This window comes from Pyrus communis, chromosome 17, assembly GCF_963583255.1.
Source record: "Pyrus communis chromosome 17, drPyrComm1.1, whole genome shotgun sequence".
Classification (NCBI taxonomy): Eukaryota; Viridiplantae; Streptophyta; class Magnoliopsida; order Rosales; family Rosaceae; genus Pyrus; species Pyrus communis.
Window position 1 is genome coordinate 10,714,765 of NC_084819.1, and position 24,810 is coordinate 10,739,574.

General features: G+C 38.4%; 2 protein-coding genes and 1 pseudogene across 2 annotated transcripts; 1 reads left to right on the top strand and 2 right to left on the bottom strand.

The window, feature by feature from the left end:
• Window positions 1–4,928: 4,928 nt before the first annotated feature.
• On the bottom strand, window positions 4,929–6,809 carry LOC137721991 (putative serine/threonine-protein kinase; annotated as a pseudogene).
• An 8,662-nt stretch (window positions 6,810–15,471) lies between these two features.
• Window positions 15,472–18,445, top strand: LOC137722324 (probable E3 ubiquitin-protein ligase LOG2). Its single transcript, XM_068461292.1, has 3 exons — window positions 15,472–15,977; window positions 17,091–17,586; window positions 17,948–18,445. The coding sequence occupies exons 1-3, from the start codon at window positions 15,502–15,504 to the stop codon at window positions 18,062–18,064; spliced, it is 1,089 nt and encodes a 362-aa protein (XP_068317393.1). The 5' UTR covers window positions 15,472–15,501; the 3' UTR covers window positions 18,065–18,445.
• Window positions 18,446–22,502: 4,057 nt separating this feature from the next.
• Window positions 22,503–24,653, bottom strand: LOC137723096 (uncharacterized). The gene is made up of 2 exons (XM_068462254.1): window positions 24,350–24,653; window positions 22,503–24,182 (listed from the first exon to the last, which is right to left on the bottom strand). Exon 2 carries the CDS (start codon window positions 24,153–24,155, stop codon window positions 22,713–22,715), a length of 1,443 nt encoding a protein of 480 aa, XP_068318355.1. The 5' UTR covers window positions 24,156–24,182; window positions 24,350–24,653; the 3' UTR covers window positions 22,503–22,712.
• Between the last annotated feature and the right edge of the window lie 157 nt (window positions 24,654–24,810).

A 24,810-nucleotide genomic window follows, 5' to 3' on the forward strand; every position in this document is an offset into this window, starting at 1 on the left:
TAAATTTGTTAACTATCGTCATCATTGTACTTCGATGTTTTCGTTCATATTATTCATTGATTGCACAATATGTAGTAATTAAACCAGATGTAGTTACTAAAATCAAGCAATGTCAGCTCCATAGGTTCTACTTATGATACACTTGCACAAAAGATTTCTCTGATTTGAGGAGTATTGAGTCATTCACTGCATTATCTATTATCTCTTTCAACCGCAATATTTCGATCATCTGATATCTGCACAAAAGTTTTTACCAGGATACCTTGTGGCTTGTGCAACTCAGAAATGTGAAAACTACAGCATCTTCTGAACTGAAGCACTCATACGACGATGGGTTTCAGAAGAGAAAAACAACCTTATCTTTGTGATGCACAAAAGAATGAAAGATCTCAGAAACCTTATGGGAAAAGATTTGCAAACTCATCTGTCACTTTTGCATTGCAGCTTCTCTCAAAGCACCGTAGCAGTGGCCGTGCAAACCATAACCAAGTTGAAGACAAAAAAATAGAAGAGGTAATTGGCCTTCCAGATGGATAGTGCTTTGTTGACAAGATAAGCTTGTTTTGTGCAATTTGCCAACTCAAAAGCTTGGCATTTGACTTGATTGGTTCCTGAGCTGAGGAAATAGTGGGGAAAAAGGACACCTCCACTACTAGTTAAGTAGTGCTTCACAGTTCTCACTTATCATACTCTAAAAGGGCATGTTCTAGTGACTTGAGGCTCTATCTTGGCTTCGGAATTGGGGGGCCATCAAGGGGTAATGCTAGATAGACCAAATTTTTAAATCAAATTTGTAAATCAAATAACGTGTCACCAATAAGAAATAAGCACGTTAATCAACACTTAAATAATACTCCACATTATTTGGTTTATAAAATTTGGTCTACCTAGCATTACCCAGTAATGTGGACGTATATCTACCTTCCTAGTATATCTACATATGGTGCCCCAACGCAAATATACTAAGCAGGACCACATCCTAACTCTAGGTAGTGATCACCCAAGGCGGATATACCAAGCATGATCACTTCTAGAATGCGTATGGTCTCCCAACGCGGATATACCAAGCAGAACCATATGCATAGTTTAATAACGTAAGCAATGATCACCCAACGCGAATATACCAAGCATGATCACCCCTAACAGTCTCCCAATGTGGATATACCAAGTAGGACTGTTTCCTATATAACTCTAGGTAGTGATCACCCAACGTAGATATACCAACCATGATCACTCTTATAATGCGTATGGTCCCCCAATGCGGATATACCAAGCAAAACCATAACATAATCTCATTGTACAGGTAGTGATCACCCAACGCGGATATACCAAGCAGGACCATCCATGTACCACTACTACATGGTGCAATAAATTCAACTCACAACCTACTCACAACTCAACCCTTATGAGTTACAACGTAGTCACCTACACCATCAACTTCTCATGGCCACCAACTAATATGTCACACAAGCATATAAGTTCTACCGAATACATCTAATAGGATTCTAGGATCACGTTGTCATAACATTTATCATACTTATCATTCACATTATTAAGAAGATAACTAAACACATGTGTATATATATATATATATATATATATATATATATATCACAATATAATGTCCTATACACGTAAACCAATGTATAAATCATTTGGGATAACCACTAACCCATATAGGCCCACCAAGCCTTACATAGACTTTAGAAATATACATTTTAATATTTAAGATCATTTCGTAGCCTATTGACCAAAAGTCAAGTCTCTGTCAAGGGTGGGGTCCACAACCTTATACAAATCAATCTGGAACATCCACCCATGGATTTCCGATCCGTAACATCCCAAGGTTCTTATTAGTCTTCTAGAATAATATTCTAAATTTTCAGAATGATTTAACGGTCGAATCTCCTCCATTTGCTAGAATTAGGTTACTATCAACGTTTGGTTTTACAAACTTAGAAATTCAATTTGGGAAGATCCGTACGTCGGATTCCCAATCCATTAGGTCCTATTGTCCTCAAATACTATGTACTATAACGTATTAAGGTTTAGTGACTATCCAATGGTCGAATCGTCTAATCATAAAATGGTCAGATGGCCTAATATTCCATACTAGGTTCAAACTATCAAACTACGTTAAATGGTTATCAAATTTGAAATTAGAACATCGAATTTAACTTAAAAAGACAGCGTCGACCCATTAGCCACGTGCCGTTTAGGGTGGCAGTTTCCGGCGAACGGAAACCCAATTTTCCGACTAACTCTAAAAATTACCAAATTTTACAGAAGTATAGAACAAGTCAAGGAGAACAATTTTCATACTTGGGCCGAGGCCTAGTTTGGCCGGGAAGTCACCTGATTCGCTTTGATCCGTCGAGAATCCTAAAATGGGTGAACTTCGATTCAACATCAAAACGACCTCCAATGCCCTGATCTTGGCTTGGGTTTTGTTCCTGGTCTCAAGAAGGCTTAAATGATGGTGGTGCCCTCAGAAATAGCGGCTTGCCGTTGTGGGTGCCCTCAAAGTCGTCAGCTTCAATACTTGCCAAATTGAGGCCAAGGACCCTCGGATTTTTGGTAGAAAAGAGAGAATAGAGGTCAGGTTTGTGTACGCAGGTAAGGGTTGGATAGAATTCGTTAGAAAAACCGACGAAAATTACTGGAATTGGCTACCCAGTACCGGGTATGCCATCCAGTCAACAAAACAGGTCATTTGGGATCCGGGTTGGCTGCTGCTCATCTTCTCTGTTTTCCCTCCTTTTTCTCCCTCATCTCTCATTTTCCCCCTCTCTTGCTGCCACCTGGCAGCTTCTAATTATTTTTTTTTATTTTTTTTTCAACAACTAAAACGTCTCTAATTTCCTTGTTTCAACTTCGATTCGTGAACGGTTTTCGCCTACGCACTCGTAGAATTGAACTCTATCCAATTATACTTAGTGTGACCCTATAAAGTCCACGAATTTTAATGATTACTGACCAAAATTCAAACTTCGTGATTAGTTCAATTAAAAGTCTAAATTCAAATAAATTAATATAAATTCTCTAAAAATAACATAGAAAATCTCAATAATACAAATACATAGATTATAACAATGAAATCGAAGAACAGGATTTCATAGGTAGAGCCAGTTCGGATGCCGACACCTATCACCGCTCCATTTTCTGGTCGGTTTAGATGGCCGACACATGATTTTCGCTTGAATTTTAGATTAATCACTTTCATTAATGACTCAATAAGAGAATTTCTACGTTAGAGATCATTTGGATGCCGTCACTAGTGTTCCAATAGTACAACTTTTGCTAAGCTTGGTCGACCAACACATGTTTCTCGCTTAGATTTTAGTTAAATCTCACATTAATGTTCGGATAAGAGAAATTATACATGGCATACATATAATGAGACTTCTGTAAACCATTTATTCAAGTAAATAATGGGGCGTTACATTATAGGGAATGATTTATGTACATAATTTCCATCTTATCATTGGATTAAGCAAACAAATGAGAATCAATAGTCAGCGTACAAAGGTAAAAAAAGGTGTGCATAAATCATTTGTCAAGTTAATTTTTTTTTCTACAACAATTTATTTACACCTAAAATGAGGGAATAGATTTACCCTTTTCTATATTTAAACTTTTGTCTGGGGTGAAAATTTCTATATTTAACTTAAAATTCTTATTGGTTAAATTTATGGTAAATTACATAATACCCCTTCAAGTTTGAGATCTATTATAACCCCATATAGCATCTTTAAAACATTTCACTTTCATACTTCACGTACTATTTTATTTCAAAATAATACCTCTATTACATTTTCCATTCATTGATCTGTTAAACGCTGACGTGGCTACCAAATATGTGCCACGTGGCAAAAAATTTTTTAAAAAAAACATGAATCTTCTAAATAAATAAATAAAAAGTACTTAGAAAACGCAGACGCCACCCCTGCAACCTCTCCCCAACCTTCTTCTCCCTCCCAAGCCTCCCAACCACCTCCCTCTCCTCCACTTTCTTCACCTCCCCTCCCATCCAAAAACCCACCCCACCCCCACCCCGACCTTCCCCAAGCCCTTTCTCCTCTTCACCCCCACCCCTTTCCCCCCGCACCCACCCTCCCTCCTCTACACAGCCTACTCCTTAAATCCACACCCATTCCTCCCATTTTCACCTCACGAACTTGGTGATGGCAGCGTAGACGGGATCTGGGTTATTTTTTCTTTTTTTTCTTTTTTTTTTTTCCTGGGTTGAAGGTAAGGGGTTGGATTGTGGGGAATAAGGTTTCTTGGTTTGGGGGTTGCAGGGAGGTGTGTTTCAGCTTTTGTTTTGTTTTGTTTTGTTTTTTAAGATGTTTTAGGTTTTTTTTTTTTTTTTTTTTTTTTTAAATTAAATTTTTTTTTTTTTTTTGTCATGCAACACACATTTAGCAGCCACGTTAGCGCTTAACGGATCAATGGATGGAAAATGTAATGGAGGTATTATTTTGAAATAAAATAGTACGTGAGATATGAAATTGAAATGTTTTAAAGATGTTGTATAGGATTGTAATAGACCTCAAACCTGAAAGGATATTATGTAATTTACCCTTAAATTTACTGTTATAATGTATTTTGCCTCAAGTTGGACATGCTTCATTAGTTACCACTGTCTCTGCTGCAGTTTATGTAACTTTAGACACTGTAAATAACAGAAAAAAGCTCAACCTCTATGCTGGTTTTTCACATTAATTTACTGGGAGGTAACTTTGTACACGTTTTTTGCAAAAGTACTATCAACAACAGCAAGAAGCAAAGAAAAACCACCACCCCCAAAATCCCACAAACAATTAAACAATGTAAACCCCAGAGAGAAAAAAATTGGTTGTCTGAGTACCATATACTAAAAAGACATCCAACAAAAATCAATGGCTCTGCAGGCTTCACTCACATGGTTATAAGGGCAGCATATAGTCTTCAGATTTACAATGGTTTTATGTGCTGCTAGCTGTGGAGGCCTTGGAGACTGTGGAGACTGTGGAGGCCTTGGAGAAAGTGCTCAGATCATTTGAGTTCTCTTGCCTCATTTTGATATCCATGAAATCCGAAACAAGCCCGGGTTGCGAAATATGAGAGTCCTTGATGACTTCATCTCCGGACAACATCTCAACCGCCTTTGACATCCGTGGCCGGTGGTTGGCCTTTTCTTGCACGCAAAGAAGTCCTACCTTCAAGAACCGAATGGCTTCATCCGTAGGAAAGTTCATCTGAAGTGTAGGATCAACTAGTTGTGCAAGGTTTCCATCCTTGTGCGCTTCCCATACCTGCAAGTTCACAAACAACATTGCTTCAGTTCTGAAGTTTAAATAGAAAGTGTGTTCAAGGCTACTAACTAGCTGTTTTGCTTTGCTTCAGTCTAACATTGACTGTTACTGAGGAAGTAGTCTCGCCTAATCCTCTTATATTTATATCAGAAAAATATGTCCAACTATGCCAGCAGTAATTCGATGCTCTAATTTAATTTGTTTACCTTCTGAACCAGGTACTGCTCCCCAAGTTGCAAGTCAAAATCCACAACTGCTCGGCCGCTGACAATTTCCAACAACAGCACTCCGAAGCTATAGGTATCTGATTTTCGCGTCAAACGCCCGCTAATAGCGTATTCTGGAGCAAGATAGCCTCTTTTGGATTATCGCGAGACACCCCATTAGCAATGCAGTAGCATTTCAAAGAGTAATCCAATCACAATGCAAGCATATTCAGTGATTCAAAAACAACTTACATTGTCCCGGCTACACGAGTACTAATGTGAGTATGGTTGTCCCGCAACAACTTCGATAAACCAAAATCACCAACTTTCGGTGTCAAATTCTCATCAAGAAGAATGTTGCTGGATTTAATGTCTCTATGCAGAATGTGAGGATCAACTTCCTCGTGCAGATAGGTGAGTCCTCGAGCTACTCCTATTGAAATACCCCGCCTCGCCTCCCAACTAAATCTCATCCTGTTTTGCTCTCCACCTATTAATCAATATCACATTCTTCATTACTTCATAATTTCAATAACAATCCAGCGAAAATGTGGATTATTCATTTAGAAATTGAAGAACTAGAAGCAGAGGAATGATTATTTACCAAGTAAAGTGTGTGTGAGGCTATTGTTTTTCATGTAATCATAGACCAAATATCTTGCAGCTCCATCAACACAACACCCTTGAAGCCTAACAAGATTCTCATGTCTGATTACAGACAGAGCAGCTAATTCTGCGATGAACTCCCTCTCTCCTCTCATCGATTCGAGTTCAACGGAAAGCACTTTCACAGCCACCAGGTTCCCATCTCTAAGCTGACCCTTTAGAACTCAATCACAATTAACCCCATATCAGCAAACACAATATATATGACATACACACACATATGCAATTGTATCAACAATATGCAGAATTTGATGTTGCAGGGTGAGATAAAAACCTTATAAACGGAGCCAAAGCCGCCTTCTCCAAGCTTGTTGGAGGAATGGAAACCATTGGTGGCAGACTTCAATTCCTTGCAGGAGAAAATTCTCAAGTTGTCTGGAATTTGACCATCTGGGTTATATCAAAAAAGTACAAAAAAAGCAATTAAGACCACAGTAAATCGCTGCAAAACCCAAGAACAACAAACCCTAATAATACCTTGCATCCTTCTTTCAATGGCCTTTGTAGGTGAGGAGACGAAGCAATCTTTGCAAGGAAGTGGGAACTTCATGTTCCAGCAGCTGGATGCGCTCTTTTTTGTTTGTTGGATTATTGCTATTGAATGTGCTTAATCTTAAGCCTTGGGGATAATTACAATGGATTAAAGAGAGAGCACCCCATGAAAGAAGAAGCTTTGGAGGAAGAAAATAAATGGAGACGCAACAATATATTATTGCCGCCGGCGTTTGACCTGATTTTGGCTGCGGACTTCAGAGTTTGAGCTTTTCCATTGGAATATTTTCTTGTTGGAGACTTTGCAACGTACTCAATTATATATAGTTGAACCAGTGCACCAATCCTTAAGATGAATTCCAGACTCGTATTTCATACGATACGTATTTCCAGACTCGTATTTCATACGATACGTATTGAGTTAAGATGAATTCCAGATTCGTATTTCATACGATACGTATTGAGTTCGATTCTTAATTTTGATGAATTGCATGATGGTAGTCAAGAAAATGCGGGAAGACTTACAGCACCAGGAATGGTGGACCACCGTGGTAAAACTACCAGCTGGTCCACTGTTTAAAAATATATATATATATATATATATATAGTTGAAGTTAATTTGCTAGCACGTGTTAAGCGGCAACAAGTCCTGTTTTAACTTGTTCGCATTGTGTTATTTTAAGTTTAAACTCGACTTATTAGCTTATTGTGCCGAATATTGCATATCAAATTATGTTCACCCGTCAACAAATTACGAATAAATTACTTGATAATATCATATCTTTACTAATTAATAATACACTCATTATCAATCAAAATCCTATGAAATTACCAGTTTAACTCTCTAATTAAAACAGAACATTAATAAGAAATATGAGACAAAAATGTAATTTCACACAACCAAATTTTGCTATTTTTTTTTTCAAAGTCTCACCTACATGTAATCCTAACATATCTCTAATTAAAAAAAATAAAATTTCTCACTCCCACATTCTCTATCACTCTCTTTCTCTCACATTCTATTTCAAAAACAAAAATAAAAAAAATTTCTCACACACTTTGTGTGCGCTCATATGCTAGTATTAACATAAAGAAAACACCTTGTGGCACCGAAAAACTTAGGCCATACACATACACAACAAATGTATAAGCAAATTACCAAAAGTAGTACACAAATAAATAAGTTATAAGTTTAAAGTTAACATTCGCAAAGTAAACAAAAACATACTTCACAAAGATACCGTGTTAGTAGTTTAGTACTATGTTTTTTGAAAAAACCAATGATTGTACCATTTTCTGTATGTGACGAACCATTTTGAACCCGTCCAAATATGGCTCGACTCGAACACTTAAATTTTCACAAATGTTCGTATCATGTTATTTGTACAATTTTATCCAAATGTGGCCTAACTCGATCACTTAAATTTTCACACGTGTTCGTATCATGTTGTTGTGTACAATTTTATCGAATCTAATATTTATCATGGGTTAGAAAGTTGTTGAATTTAAAAATTACAAAGCCTACGTGGCGCGCAGGCCAAACAACTAATAAGCTAACTATGTCCTTCGGTTGAATGCAGGGCGTGCCAACTCGTCGGCCAAACTTGGCCGAGGAGTAAAATTTGTTGATGTTGCATTGAGCGCGTTGCTGACTTCTTTATCTTGCGACTGCGTCTGAGGAAGGAACAAATCTCGACTTTTGGATTCTCGAGCCTGAAGACAAGGCTGCTAGTTTTGCGAAGTTCACAAATCGTCGGCGCCGAATTCGGTCACAGTGATTATATTTGTGAGAGTATAAGCACGTCGAATCGACACCAGATTGTACGGACACAAGTATTCAAAGGTGATGTATGTCTTGATGGTAAATGTGGTTTGGCCGTCAGAATGCCAAACTCTGAAACTCACTTGTGAGTATCCAATCATAAAATCACTCGGCGTTCAATACGCCGAATTTCATAACTCGTAACACTTTACTTCGCCGAGAAGGCTAATAAGATGACCTATGTCAATAAGGATTCGGAAACCCTTCTCGACCGAGACTTGGATAGGTAACCAGTCAGCCTCGACGCAGTGCTATTTATCCAAACTAAAGGTGCTCCTCGGTCGACTGATTCTACGGCGACTGTGCTATTTATCCAAACTGAAGGTGTTCGCCGGTTGCCTTCACAGTGCTGTTTATCCAAACTGAAGATGTGTCGGCGGGAAAAAGAAAATAAAAAATCTCAAGATGTTTGAGAGGTTTTGCGCAGGGCAGTTGTGTGTTGAATTGGAGCCCCTTCAATTGTTGCATGATGTCTTGTATTTATAGCACCAAATCCTTTGAGATCGAGTCAAAATCATATCTGGATTGGGATTTCTTGTTCTGTTCCAACTCTACTTCGACCAATCCTACCCCTATTAGGACTTTGAACTCACCCCCTTCTTGAGGCTATATTCGTTGTTGGTCGAGAATCCAAATTGTACTAGGACTTCTTCGACCCCTTTGCTTATTCGAACTACTCCTTCTTGCGATAGGACTCGATCATCCTTGCTGAATGGCTCGGGATCACCAAGCAACCCATAGTATATTTGAAACAGCTTTGAGCCGAGCATAAACCTACACTCGGCCTAACAATATTATTTTGAGCCCAAACAAAAGCAAAAGGCATTATTAGTTTGATCAAACAAAAAATTTCCTTTTCATTCATTTTAATGTCTTATGGATGCCATTACAAATTAATTCATCAATATATAGGAAATCTTTAAGAGAAGGAATTTCCTTCTTTTTTTTTTTTTTTTTTATAAAAATAAGGATTAGTTGTGGGATCCACACTACATCGAACTTTAACGATCCGAACCGTCTATTTTTTAAGTTGCACCTAATAGATTATCATTGCAAAATATTAGCCAAATCGGAAATGTTTAAGATATCTAATTGGGTTCAAAGAAATTATAGAATACTGTGTTATATCATAAACAACGAAATTTTATCTTCATAATTAAATAGGTAAATGATTTTGGATTGAATTGAATTTTTGACAATTCGGATCGTTGAAGTTCGATGTGGAGTGAGCCCCACACCAAATCCCCATTTTTTGAAAAAAAATTAGAATCTCTTTGCACAAAGGGCCCATATATATATTTTAACAAACGATATTATCTATTTTAAGGGGAGGGAGGTGAGCTTAGCATCATAATAGGCTAGCAATAATGTGGTTCAGATTCGTCTTTGGTGAGAATCAAACACAAGACTTCTCACAAGTAGAGATAAATATCACTAGACCGTAATACTAAGTAACATTTATCAATATATATTGACTTGAATAAGAATTTTGTTTTTCTTATGCAAAAAAGCAATTTCATATGTACTTACGTAGGTGCAAATGAAAACACATTTGATAACTATACAAGTTTTCAAAGTGCGATTCAACACGCCTAAAAGAAGCAAAATGGTACTTAAAACGTGCAAAGAACGGGACACGACATCCCTCCAACATCCACCCCCCCCCGCGGGACTGCTTGGAAGCCAATTGAATTGTTCATACCTAAAAGAAGCAAAATGGTACTTAAAACGTGCAAAGAACGGGACACGACATCCCTCCAACATCCCCCCCCCCCCCCCCCCCCCCGCGCGGGGACTGCTTGGAAGCCAATTGAATTGTTCATACCTAAAAGAAGCAAAATGGTACTTAAAACGTGCAAAGAACGGGACACGACATCCCTCCAACATCCACCCCCCCGCGGGACTGCTTGGAAGCCAATTGAATTGTTCATACAGATTTATTCTTTCGAAGGTCTTTGGAGAAGACTACTCAAATAAAGGCTTGAATTTTCCAAGGACTTGGATTGTCTACCCTCTTCATTCCAAGGACTTAATTTTTTGTTGTGTTCTAATAAGTTGTTTATGTTCATGTCTCAAACCAAAATTTACATTGCAGATAAAAAAGAATTGTTTCTCATAGCTAAGGAGCCAAGCCATGCTCATATATGAATGATATAGGTTAGATGATCATGCAGCCTGAGCCACCTGAGCCACCTGACGATCAATACTTACCACAAATGATCAAATCGTTAATTAAGAGAAAAGTTTTCACTTAACGTGAATTTGTGATTAATTAAGCGCACTCATACGTAAAATGGGCTTATTGCCGCGGCAACGGGAGGTCATGGCGCCATATGGTGAGTCTATCAATTTAATATGACAAAAACACCCTTGGTGTTGTGTTTAGACATTTGAAATTTTGAATGAATCAAAGTTTGAAAACGAGGATTGGAGTGTGGAGGATCCTAGTGCATATTCGTCCGTACTCATAAGCAGTCCAAAAGATATATGTCTGGGAGTTGTGACCAGTCTAGTAGTCTGGCCTTTGGTTTACCACAATGTACATAAAATATTCTAACATACGCGCGTGGTGTCCTGGTGTAGGACAAAACCCTAATTCCTATACTACACACGGTGAAGGAGATGGATTTTATTAAATTCTAGTCAAAATATTTACATCCACAGCTAAATTACTATACAGAAAAGGAGTACCAGTACAATCCCACTCGAACGAGCCTGTGCTTCTCTATTCTCTTCTCTCAATGAGAACACAGACTCCACAGACCGGACACTCCCGGTCAATATCCAAATATCATGAACTAAGCCTTCCACCGTTGCATCAGGTTTCATCTCCTTGTTCAACTACTCATGATCTTCAACATCCACAGCAATGAAGAATTGTTAGTATTTCTTGATTTTTTTTATTTTTTTATTTTTTATGACAAAGAACTATGGAAATTTCGAATTGAACAATTTTAACTAGTGGGACAGAGGAACAATTCTAACCCTAATAAATATGGAACTTGTTTGAATTGAAATTAAGAAAAAAGTTGATTAATGATTTGGTTAATTTTGTTAGGTGCTTTAGGAATCAACGAATCTGAAACACCACAAAACCTCAAAGAAGCAAGTTTATTGTGTCAAGACTCCAACTATTCCCAAGGAAAGTTTAAGAAATTATATGCGGATGCATAAAGGGTGCATTTTTGCGCACCCACATTAACTTGAGTGTATGCTCACCACACATCTTCAAGCTTGCCAAATGTCCCCTCGCCTTAACCCTGGTTAACTGTGATTTAATTACTCTTTATTAATTTAATAAAGAAATAAAAATAAACTAAAAACAGACAAATAAAAAACCGAGTCTGCAACTCACTTCCCGAAGCGTTTATTCAGTTTCAAAGAAATTGTCCTACTCACCAAATCATTCATGGCGTTTCGAATCACAGAAATTATCTCCTAATTGTAATTTTATTTATGTATAATTTTCTACTGGAAATTGCTCGAGCATTTGAAGCAGCAATGACGACCCTTTATTCATCTCACTTGTTATCTGCTTCCTCCCACCACCCCACGCCAACCACCCACAATTTGGAACAGTCTTCTGGGTACAAATTTTCTTCACTTATCTGTGCATCTTTGCTTCGGGTGAATGGAGGCAACCTGTGCTCCTTTCTCAAGATGTCGATGGACTTCACCCCGTCAAATCAATTCACCCATTCCCCTTTAGTATTAGAATTTGAGATTTTAGAATTGGGATATTCGCCCAAATAACAGAAAAGGGGGGGAAGTGACAGAGGAGAGAGATGGGAGGAGGTAGGAAGATGGGAGATGGACGGTTGGAGGAGGGAGGAAGAGGGGAGATGGACGGTTGAGATACAAATATTAATTAAAAAGTTAAAAGATAAATGTTAAGATGGTTATTAATGTATTATTATAGTAAAATATTAATAACAAATGAAAATGTTAACTAGGATTAAAGCAAGGAAACACTTGGCAAGTTTGGAGATGTGTGGTGTGCATACACCCAAGTTAACGTGGGTGAGCAAAAATGCACCCATGGATATGAACGTCACGTGGATTATCCCTTTTAATATATTTAAAATCATTGTTCTAAAAATTGGCGCTAGGTGGCTGGCTACCGCCCCAATTAATTTCTAGGTGTTTAAAAATTAAGAAGGGCGCCTAAACCTACTAAGGTGCTCGCCTAGACTGCCTAGCCCGTCCAGACTCACCTAGGTCATGATTTACTTAGACAAAAAATAGATAACTTTCATTTTGTATTTTATTTTTTTAATAAATTGCACGACACTTGTTGCATACTTAAATGAACAAATATTATATCCTTGTTCCCCATGTTTATATTATGTTCCAATACTTCATAATATATATGTTATTCTATTTTGCAGTTTATGATGATATTTTATATATTTTAAGTATAAGCAGATACTTATTTACACCAAATATAATAGATTTATTTAAATTCGCCTAGTCCGCCTAGGCACTAGGCCCAACCTGCCGCTCGACTAGTGTGTAGCTTCTTTTAGAATCTTGTTGAAAATTGCATTATGTGCGTTTTAGGTGAAATTAGGTGCCTATATGTAATATGCTGGCTTGGAGTTGGACTGGATTCTTAATTATATGATTTACATTAGAATATTGTGTGTGTGTGTGTGTATTTTTTTTTTTCTTCAAATTCAACGGTATGAGAGAAATTTTATTGATGATAAAAAAAGAAGTTATACCCCCCTTATCAAAAAAGAACAAAAAAACTACATGAAAGATAGGGGGATATAAACATTACCCTTCTAGAAACTAAAACAATAAAGATACAAAGAAATGATTGGGGACATGAAACCTAACAATTGTAAAGCCAAACCTAGCTAAAAGGTCTAAACCTACAAAACAAGTTGAAAAATATTGTATAAGTTGGTGAAATGGTGATGCTCATGTCTTGGATCATATATTTGATTTAGTTATGTTTTTTGAGAAGTTAATATTCTGAGACCATAAGGCTTGTATGCGTTGTATGTGACCACTAATACATGATATTTTTAACACACGAGAATTATTTATGCATGATACAAATTGTGTATGCATAAGCAATTTCTTATTTGGACCCACCAAAGAAAGAAATCCTCAATCATGCAATGGTCACAGGAGAATATATAGACTTTTTGGAAGTCTAAGATTCTCAGACACCAAATCAGCATTTGGATTATTAGTTTGTCTGGCTTTATATTAGCGGTTGAATTTGCCCTTTCATAATCCTTGGACCTTAGCTGAATAGCATCGTCACAGGAGAATATATATTAATAATGCATAAATAAATAGCAATAAAAATGCATTAATTCACTTTGTCCATTATAAGCAACTTGAGCAACTTAGAAAATCAAAATCATATATGAATTGCTTACTTAGTTCTTAAGAGATTGAGTTGTTCTTGACAAATGCTCCTTGTTATTTGTTAAACCAACTCAAAACACAACACCGATCATCTCATATATTTTGTATTTGTGAATTAGCCATGAAGGAAGAACATCATCGCTTAAATTTGCTTGTAATTATTTTGCCTTATGATTGTCATGAGGATTGCTACCACTTCAGGAAGACCAGAGGAATAAGTTAGCTTGAAGATTAATGAAAATACGTTTGTTATATGATTGGAAAAATTATATCTATACAATCGGCTAAATATTTGAAGGTGGTGACTTTCAAGCTGTTAAAAAGATATTAAGATTTCTTAAGGGAATTGCTACTCATGTTTTGTGGATAACCAAAGATTCTTTACATCTTAATGCCTATTACGATGCATGACTGGTTGGAGCCCTTTTAATAGGAAATCAACTAGTGGCTATTGGGTATCTTTTAGGCCAAATCTTATTAGTTGGAGTGTCAAGAAATATTCTACAGTGGCTTGATCTTCTACCGAAGCTGAATATCAACCTCTTGCCTTAACTGCAGTTGAGTTACTTGGATTGGCAAGATCTTTACTGAAATTGTGTTTTCCTTTGTCACAAAGACCTATTGTGTGTTTAGCCTCTAATCTTATTTTCCATGCTAGAACAAAGCATGTTGAAATTCCTTACCACTACAGTAGAGAACAAAGTTCTAAATTAGAATGTGCAAATTAAATTTGTTTGTAGGGCAGATCAAATTGCCGATATACATACCAAGTCTCTTTCTAAAGCTCGATTTTTGTACTTGCAATCCAAGATTTCTTTGTGTTCTCCTTTGTTCAGCTTGAGAGGGTGTGAAGAGCAACTCCATACTAGTATAGAGCAATCTCCATGTGAACAAACTTAAAGAAACAGAGTTTGTTAGAATTAGTTCCTTTATTACTGTTTTACCTTTTACTCTAGTTGTAATTAGTTTGTTAATTTGAATTTCTAACATTTGTCTCTTTGTTGCTTCGTAACTGAATATCAGGCCCAGCCCTAGCCTAGGGCAGCAAGGATGACCGCACAGGGTCTCAAAAAATCGAGGGCACCAAAAAATTTAATTTCTATTATTATAATGTTATGTTCAGTAAGCGTATAAAAATATAAAATTGGATATTTGTCTTAAGATGTCATTTTGCAGCGGTGGTTCACCGCTTTCCTGCAATGGAAAGGAACACGGGTTCGAAACTCAAATATGCTTTTTTTTTTTTTTTTTTTTTTTATGTATTTATTTCATCTTTGGTTTAAATAAGTAGCTATATTTCTATACGTGCCTTTGATGAAAGTGGTTTTTACAAATTCATTTTCAATTAATTACCACCATTTGGCAAATAATAATAATAATAATAATAGTCACCTAAGTTCCTTTTTCTTTTGAGAATTTTAATTAAAAACTCCCAGTTCACTTTAACGAAAAATCATATTTTTATACTAAAAAATCAATTTTAGTACTATTTACTTTATCATTTTGTTAAAACTCAAAGTTTTTCAAACTCTTTTCGTTAATTTTCCTTTTTTTTTTTAGCAATGAAGTTCTGTTTCAATATAATGTTAGGGTTACTTTTCTTTCTTATCCAAGAAAAATGAGTTAACCCAAAATGGGAAACAGCGGAAGCAGAACAAACGGCGGCCGCCGGAGACATGGGTCCCGCCAAAACCACCCTGCTCCTCCTCCTCCGGCGCCAACTCAGCCCGAAATCTCTCAAAACCGCTACGTATTCGCAGCGGCGACTCCGTACCCCTCTCAGTACCCGAACCCTAACCCGCCCCAGTACTACCAGTACCAAGGTCACTACCCGCCACAGCCCATGCCCTTGCCTCTGCCCGCTCCGTACGATCAGCACCACCGCGTCCCCTATCCCCACATGGACCCGGCCCATCCGAATTGGGCTGGCGGGCGGTACCGGTGCGGCCCGGTAATGCAGGCTCCGACGCCATACGTGGAGCACCAGAAGGCGGTAACTATAAGGAACGATGTGAATCTGAAGAAGGAGACTCTGAAGGTCGAGCCCGATGAGGAAAACCCTGGAAGCTTCCTCCTGTCCTTTGCTTTTGATGCCACTGTTGCTGGGAGGTAAAATTTCAAGCTTAAAGCTTATATGTTGAACTTTTTTTTCCTAACTTCTGATTTGTTACTGTATAAACTGCCTAATTGTGGTTGATATTTGCTTTTATGTGGGATTAGCTTAAATGGGCTTGCTGTCTTTGGTTTGGTTGATTCAATTTTGGTGTGTTAGGTTGAACTGGTGGACTGGTGGGATGTGGAAATTGAATTTGTGAGAGTTAGATTGTTGCAAAAGAAAGGGTTCCTTGCCAAATTGGTAATCAATTTGATAGTGGGTTGTAGATACTGAAAGAATGAGAAACAATTTTACCAGAGTCAAAGTTTTATTGAAAAATATTATGCGGTACTTGCCATTCCGAAGTATGGAATTGTGGGACTACAATAGGTTAACATGATCGATAGATGATCTGCGGTTTACCAAATGTCTGTTCTAATACTCTCTCTAACATGTGACCGGTAAAGAGCCAAATATTTGAGATTCTAACTGTTGTTACTTGTTAATCGGATTTGAACTTATCTTATCTTATGACAAGATACATCTACTTGGTATAAGTAACTCTTTGAAACTGTGGAAAACCATGATTTCTTTCTTTTTTTTTTGTCTGTGCTCTGTACTGTTTGATACAAAATCAGTCATGTTGTACAAGGATTTTCTTACTGCTAGAGAGGACTCAGAAAGAGGAAACGAGAAGCTGCTTGGGAACCTTACAAAAGTGAAAGGGCACAAGTTTTGAGACGATAGAGAGGGGTTAAGAGCATAGATAGTGCACATTGAGCAGTGAGGGGTGTGTCCTAAAAATGACCTTAGACTCTTTATGTCCATTTGATCATTCGGATTCGTATGTTCTTTTGTAGTTAAATTCGGCAGTACAAAGTATTTCCCTTGGCTGAGATGCACACAGAATGATATTGTATGCATCACATATCATACTCAATCAGCATGCTGTGATGGCATTTTTCATGTAGAATTATAGGAGGGCATGGCTGTAAATGCTAAAATTGTCTCTCGAAGGCACAAGGTTCCTCACATTTTCATATTTTAGTATTATTCGATTATCGGATTTTTTTTATTTTTTATTTTTTATGTTTTTTTAAGTTTTAATATATGGCTTTGTGAAACAGCATCACCATTATCTTCTTTGCGAAAGAAGGCGAGGCCTGTAATCTGACACCAATGAAATTTAACCTTCATCCACCTGTGACAGTACATTTTGAACAAGGTCTGGGCCAGAAGTTCAGGCAGCCCCCTGGAACTGGAATTAACTTCTCAAAGTTTGAGGATACAGAGTTACTGAAAGTAGCTGACTTGGATATCTATCCTTTAGCTGTGAAGGCTGAGGCATCCCCTCCTGCCCATGATGGATCAGAGGGAAGCCCTTTGTCTGTAACAACAAACTCCCAGATAACTCAAGCTGTATTTGAAAGGGAGAAAGGTGAATTCCAAGTTAGGGTTGCCAAGCAGATTCTTTGGGTGAAGGGGATGAGGTATGAACTACAGGAGATATATGGCATTGGTAATTCAGTTGAAGGTGATGTGGACGGGAATGACCCAGGGAAAGAATGTGTAATTTGCCTATCTGAACCACAGGATACAACTGTTCTTCCATGCAGACACATGGTAATCATACTTTGTTCTTTTGCTTTTCAAATTTTGTCATAGTTGCTAGTGGAAAAAGCTGAGCTTAATCTTGAGAAAATTTTCTGATTGGTGAGACGTAGTTTGTTGCCAAAAAAAAGAAGATGGTAACCGAAATTTATGAAATGACAAAAGGAAAAACGGAAGTCTTATAAAGAGAAGCTGCTTTATTTGGATTCGAAGTTCCTTCCAATTATTTTGTAGATTTTATAGGGTTACATTAACTTGCGTCTGTCCAGTTATCACTTTTGCAAACTAATCTACTTTCGAATCAACCCGAGTGTAATTTATATTGGATTTTCGTCTTGACTGATTTTTGGTTGGATTTCTTTTCTTGCTGCAGTGCATGTGCAATGGGTGTGCCAAGGTCTTGAGATTCCAAACAAACCGCTGCCCCATTTGCAGACAACCAGTTGAGAGGCTTTTGGAGATAAAGGTCAACGATGGCCCTGAGGAATGAGTGGATGTGTTCTGCCACTAGCATTCTGTAAGTTAAAGGCACCCCACACCCACCGCGCCTGGCGCTGCCTTTTTTCTCCTCTTTCCTTCTGCCCTTCCGTTTTCCATCCTGTTTTCAATTAATCAAAAAGGCAAATTATATGTTGTATGATGTGTAACATGCTGTGTTGCACCAGAGATGCGTAACAATGCTCTTTACACGCAATAGTGTTATACATCTTCTACATTTGGCTTGGTTGTAGGGTATATACAATTTGCTTCTACGCTGCTGTAATTATTTGTTTCAAGAAAGATTAATGTAGATAATGAGGTATTTTGCCATGAATTTTATGTATTTGGGCTGAGAGATTTAAGTACGTATATGCTATAGTTTTTCCTCTGTTTCTCTGGGGGCAGATGGTAAGTGAAGTTTGTGCCTTGAGGAGTTATTTTTGCATACGGGCTGGCGGCCCTCTCACAGGAGTCAGACCAACACGAGGCTACATGTTGGCCTCACCCCTGTGAGAAGACTGTCATGCAGCACCCGTACACTAGAATATCACCTCTCTACGGGATTATTAGATGGACTTGGTCACTTTTGCTTTCTTTGTAGAAGAATGGGAGCTAGGGCTGGGTTCGGTTTTTTTCGGTTCGGTTTTTTCTCAAAACCGAAACCGAACCGAAATTTCGGTTCGGTTCGGTTCGGTTCAAATTTTTTTCGGTTTTTTTCGGTTCGGTTTTTTTTTCGGTTCGGTTTTTTTCGGTTCGGTTTCGGTTTTTTTCGGTTTTTTTTTTTTTTTTTTTTTTTTTTTTTTTTTTTTCTTTCTCCCTCCAAAATTATTAAAAAAAAAAAAGGAAATATAAAAGTTCACATTCATATTAATAGGCTAGGTGGAATGAAAAATAAGGAGGAGGAGGGTTAGGGTTGTTTTGTTAAAAAGATTAAAAAATTAAAAAAAATCTCACAAATCCTGGAGGCATGAGGGTTCGAACCCATGCCTCCATGCTTGTAAAGTTTCACTGAAACCAACTTGGCAACAGGTTCTGTTTTATTATGATTGTATGACTAAACTATTTATAAATATTCAAAAAAATTATATATATATATATAAATCGGTTCGGTTCGGTTCGGTTCGGTTTCCGAGCCTCAAAAACCGAAACCGAACCGGTCAGATTCGGTTCGGTTCGGTTTGACAATTTCGGTTCGGTTTTTTTTTCGGTTCGGTTTTTTTCGGTCTCGGTCCGGTTCGGTTTTCGGTTTTTTTCGGTTTTCGGTTTTTTGAACCCACCCCTAATGGGAGCAATGGTCCTTGACTAAAATCCATGAGTATTAGTCAACTTGTCACAATGTGGGGTAATAGTCATTTAGGTAACTCCGTTATAACTTTTTTTCCTTATTTGCTTCCCCCTTAAACACTTTATTTTGGATGGAAGTTCTTATACTCTTGCCTAGGAAGACCATTGTTAATATTCTGACACATTCTTTAACCAACAGCCGAACTAAATGAGGTTGTTTGGCTACTCTAACACCCTAGTTAAATGAGACTTAACAAAAAAATTTGGAGAAAAATCAAGCTCCAACATGCTAGCTAAACGATTAGTCTTAATTTTGTGAATAGTAAACTAGCTTTTTTTTTAATTTTTTTTTAACACAAACGATATTATCTACACTTAAGGGGAGGGGGTAGGCTTAGCCTCATAATGAGTTGGCAATGATGTGGTTCAAATTCGCTTTTTGGTAAGAATCGAACCTAAGACCTCTCACTTACAAGTGAAGAGGAATATTATTAAACTGTAGTACTAAGTTGCGTAAACTAGCTAAATTTAGATAGGAGAGTCAAACTTTTGCTAAACGTAAAAATTATATCACATTGTTTATGAGCTTTAAAAGAAGAAAAAGGGCTTGGACTGTAAAGTTTAGGAAAAAAAAATAATACTAAAATATTTTTACTAAAACTAAAATAACTAGTATTGTTAGAAGCGGTGACTACCTAAATTAGCATTTGAATTATTTGACTAGCTACTAATAATAAGAATTTAAGTAACATTGTTGGAGATGCTTAACAAACTAAAGTTTAGGACAGACAAATGCTCATTTTTCTTGTGTTTGCGATGTAGATGAAATGTTCACTTTGTTGAAATTACTTGTTTGCCGCAAGTGAAAAGATAGTTGAAAGAAACACCTTGAATAGTTGGATGTCAATTCAGCTAGACTATTATTCAATTAGACAAAAAACTCCAATAAAGTTTCACAATTAACTATTTTTGTGGGGCAAAGGCAAAGCTAAATAATTGCAAGTAATAAAACAATTTCGCGATGCCCCATCACTTACATTATTTTATTTCAATCACAATAATGTTTTTAATCAAGAGATGTAATATCTACACACCTCTTTTTACTTATCACACATCATTTGTTAACTTGTCATTTGTTCTTCTTCAATTCATTCGATTTGACGTCAAAAATTGATAGGGATTGGTGAGAAGTAAAAATGAGTGTGGAGATAGCACATCCCTTAATCAAAGGCGTCGTTGTCTTCTCCAGTTCGCCTCAAAGTCTGCATCTCAACTACTGTCTGTGATTGGCTTCCAAAAGCTCTCAAGCCGCTCGTATCTTCAATTATTCGGTAGTTGAGATCATGTTCATTCATTTCCTTACCCATGATTCGGACGTTCCATCCTTTTCGGTTCAAACAAACCGAACCAAATCCTATTTCAGGCATCCTAGATTTAACATGCGTATATTTATTATAACTTTATAAAATTGGGTAAATTACACAAAATTACCTTAATTATAGGTCAAACCACAATCTCATACCTCATGTTTTAAAAATTACACTATCATACCTCATCTTACGAATTTGTTGCAATGTTGGATCTCTGTTAGTTTTTCTATTAATTTCTTTGTTAAATACTGACGTGGCTATAGGCGAGGCCCACTTCCTATTAGATTAAAAAATAATTAAATATTAAAAAAATTAAAAATAAAATTATTTAAATATTTTTATATAAAATTGTGGAATCCACCCCTACGAACCCTTCCCCACCCGTCTCCCCAACCTTCCTCCACCACCCTCTCTCCTCTCCCTCTCTCTCTCTGGGCAATGTAAAATTATAGAACAAGAAGCCTAACCCATGTAGATATTTCTCCTCCTACCACAATTTCTTCCCCCATCCCCATCTCTCTCTCTCTCTCTCTCTCTGTCTCTCTGTCTCTCTAAAATCCCTCTCTGCAACCTGCAATCTGCCATGTCTTCCTGGAATCCTACTCCTTCATTGACAACGACCACTACAATCGCCTCCCCGACCCCTTCCTCCTCTTCATCCTCAATAGATCGACGACATCAAGGCCCTCTCAGTCGATGATCCGGATTCCTCCGCCTCTGACAACAATAGCCTTGACCAATCTGGCGTCACCCATCCACCACTCGCAGGATCGAGCTTCCCAGCGACGAGCTTGGCATCGACAACGAAATTTTGCTTAGGTGGAAGGCCGATTTCAGCTCCACCTTAGACAACTGTGTCATCCTCGACGCTTCATTCGTCATCCACCCGGGACCCACCTAAGCATCGCTCTTTCCAAAAATCGGGTCCGATGGGTTGTGCACCACCAACAACGCCGTCGTGACGGATGACGTTGCACATGAACAGGGACCAACTTGGTTTTGATGGATGCGGACGGGTAGGGCGTTGTACATGAACAGGACCAGCTCGAGGAGCTGCAGGTGAAGCCATCATCGACCTCCTCGGCATCGAAGAGGGTGATTGGCAAGTGAGGGTGGCGATGGGGAAGTGTGTTCTGGTTTTGGTGGTGAAGGAAGGTTAGGGGAGATTGGTTTTGGTGATGAAGGAAGGTTGGGGGAGACTGGTTGCGGTGATGAAGGAAGGGTAAAATATTTTAATGATTTTATTTTTATTTTTTTATATTTAATTATTAAAAAATATTTAATTATTTTTTAATTCAGTTGGGGTAGGGAGTGGGTCTTACCTCAAGCCACGTCAGCATTTAACAGAGAAATTAATAGAAAAAATTGACGAAGATATGACATTGTAACAAATTCGTAGATGAGATATGAAATTGTAATCTTTAAAAGATGATGTATGAAATTGTGGTTTGAGTCATAGGTGAGATAGTTTTGTGTAATTTACCCATTAAAATTTAAAATATAAACTCGTCATTCTTGATAATTTAAATGAATCAATAACATTACCTGACGGATGCAGCAGACACAAAAGTCTCGCTTGTCTCGTACCCACCAAAACCTCTAAGAGGCCTTGACGTGAGGGAAGCAATAAACCATTCATCCGTGGGGTTAAAAGATGCTGCACAAGAGATCGATGTGTAAAGCAGGGTCATCAATCTTCCATAATCAAGTTTAATAAAAGATTAAGCTTCATTGGACCACTCTAATAAGCATAATTAAACGAGTTTCAACGAAAAGGAACCGAAAGCAAACAGAGAAACACAAATCAAACATAAGATTAATAAGTTACTAAGCTGGAAAGCTCAAGTGTCCAACCAGCCATAAAGCAACAGTTTGGATGTTTATCATCATCCTACATAACATAAACGCACCACACAAGATAATTATGGTTGTTTTATTTAGCCAAAGTGCCCAACCATAAAAGCAACATGATAGAAACAAGATGATCACAACATCACATCATGATCAACCAACAGATAGGAGAACATCACCGGGGTTGCCATCTCCCCACCACTGATGGACAAACACACCACTGCTGCGGAGGCTTCCGAAGATGTCCATGCAGTCCACCGGCATTGCACCTCCAGCATCTACTTGGCCTGAGCAGTGAAGAAACAGCTCGTCCACAAAGCATATGGCTCCACTTTCAAACAGTTCCGTGAGGAACTTCAGTTCTACACTGCCTGCATTCATCTTGAGCACCACGAAATCTGCAAACCCCACTGTTTCTTTGAACCAAACGAGGAAATTAAACCCTTCATCTCCGACATATGGATCTGTGTCTCCATCGATTGTAACATTGACTTTTGGCTTGATTCCGGCCAGCCCTGGATGATAAACAAAGGTAATTCCCGGCTTTTTGACATAGGATAACAGAACAGAAGTGTTATGGTCAACAAAATAAACATTGAAATCTTTGTGTTCAATGGGATAAGAAGGCAGGAACCAATTTGTAACATTTGAGTTCAGATGCTGTGCTGCCCCAATATCAATATAGACCAAACGCCTCTTTGAGGAAAGATCAACAAAATTAGGCAAATAGACGAACCTCCTTCCATACTCCACTGGTTTTTCCTTCACCAGAGGCTCCATTTTCCCAATGAGAGGTCGATTGTTTGTGAGGGATCGGCAGTCAGCTGGAAGGCGATACTGCTCAAAGAGACCAGCATTGTCATAATTTTTCTTGAACACAACCAGTGTGAAGTTATTGACGTAATTAACGTGCACAACACTGGAACTTTTCAGCAGTGAAGAAATTGGAGTAGCAGACCTAATCAAGCTATTCGGGGAGGAAACACTGCTACCCACAAGCATAGCCCCAATTCCACCAGGGCTAAGAACACGCTCGACCTCAAGCACTAGTAGCGCAGGGACAGAAACCTTATCGAGATCCCTGGAAAGCACAAAATCGAAAGACTTGTCCACATAGTCAATTTCGTACACAAACTGTTTGTGCTTGAGCGAGAAGAACCGGTGTTTGTAAACACCACGAGCATTGGGAAATCCCAAAGCTTGCAATGCCAGCACCGCTGAGGCGGAATCCTCTCCTACAGAGAGAGCTTTTGTACCGTATTTCAATAGCTTCTGACCCATGAGCTCTCTGACCACACTGACAGTCAAATTCACATCCCGCACGCACTGCTCCGAATCGTAAGACCCCCAGAAGGGGTTCAGGAACCGACTCTGGAAATTGAACTTCTCCGTGGTGAATTCGACAGGAACGACGCGGCCCAGTTCGGCGGTGCAGTCGCCAGAGTTCACAAAAGTGAACATTGTCATGTAGGTCCCGGACAAAATGTGGATCAATGGTATGATCGACATAGCCGCGGCGATCAAGAACGCCCAGAGAAACACGCGCCGGGCCAAAGACCCATGAAGGATCTGCATTCTCACGCCCTTCAAATCCATGATTTTCTTCGTTTCGACGATTCGGGCCTGAATCATATCGCGTTTAAGCAATTGGGTTTTGTTGTTTCCGATCAAAGCCGAGTTGTTTAATCAAAAAAGTTGCGAGCCTTGTAACTTTGTAAAATCAATTACAGATTTCGAGAGAGGGAAAGAGCCAAAGGGAGAAAGAGAGAGTAGATTAGCGAGTGCAAAACCTGGAGGAGGTGTGATTCCCACCCACGAGGAGCACTATCGATTTTTGAATTACTAGCAACACCCTATTCCAAATTTTCGCCGGCTTCGCTTCGAACCAGACGACCCGACCCATGTTTACGCTCCGATTGCGAATCTACATTACATGTCGGACGGGAGCGGCACCAATTTTGATTCGTTTGGGGTGGATCCGGGGAACAGAAACCCTAATTTGAAAATTGGGGAAATCAAAATTGGGGATCAGGGATTTCTGAGAGCTTTTTCAGAATGAAGGGATTCAGCAGAGGGTGTGGACTGCGGATCTTGTTTTAGTATATAAAACACCCCTAGGCTCCTACTGCTAGTGTAGTGGCAGGGATTTGATTAGGCCACCAACGGTGTAGGTAACACGTGCCGACACCCGAAGCCTCTCAGCTCGAACTCAGTTTTACCGCGAGTCCCAAATGTAAAAAGCGCCAAGGGT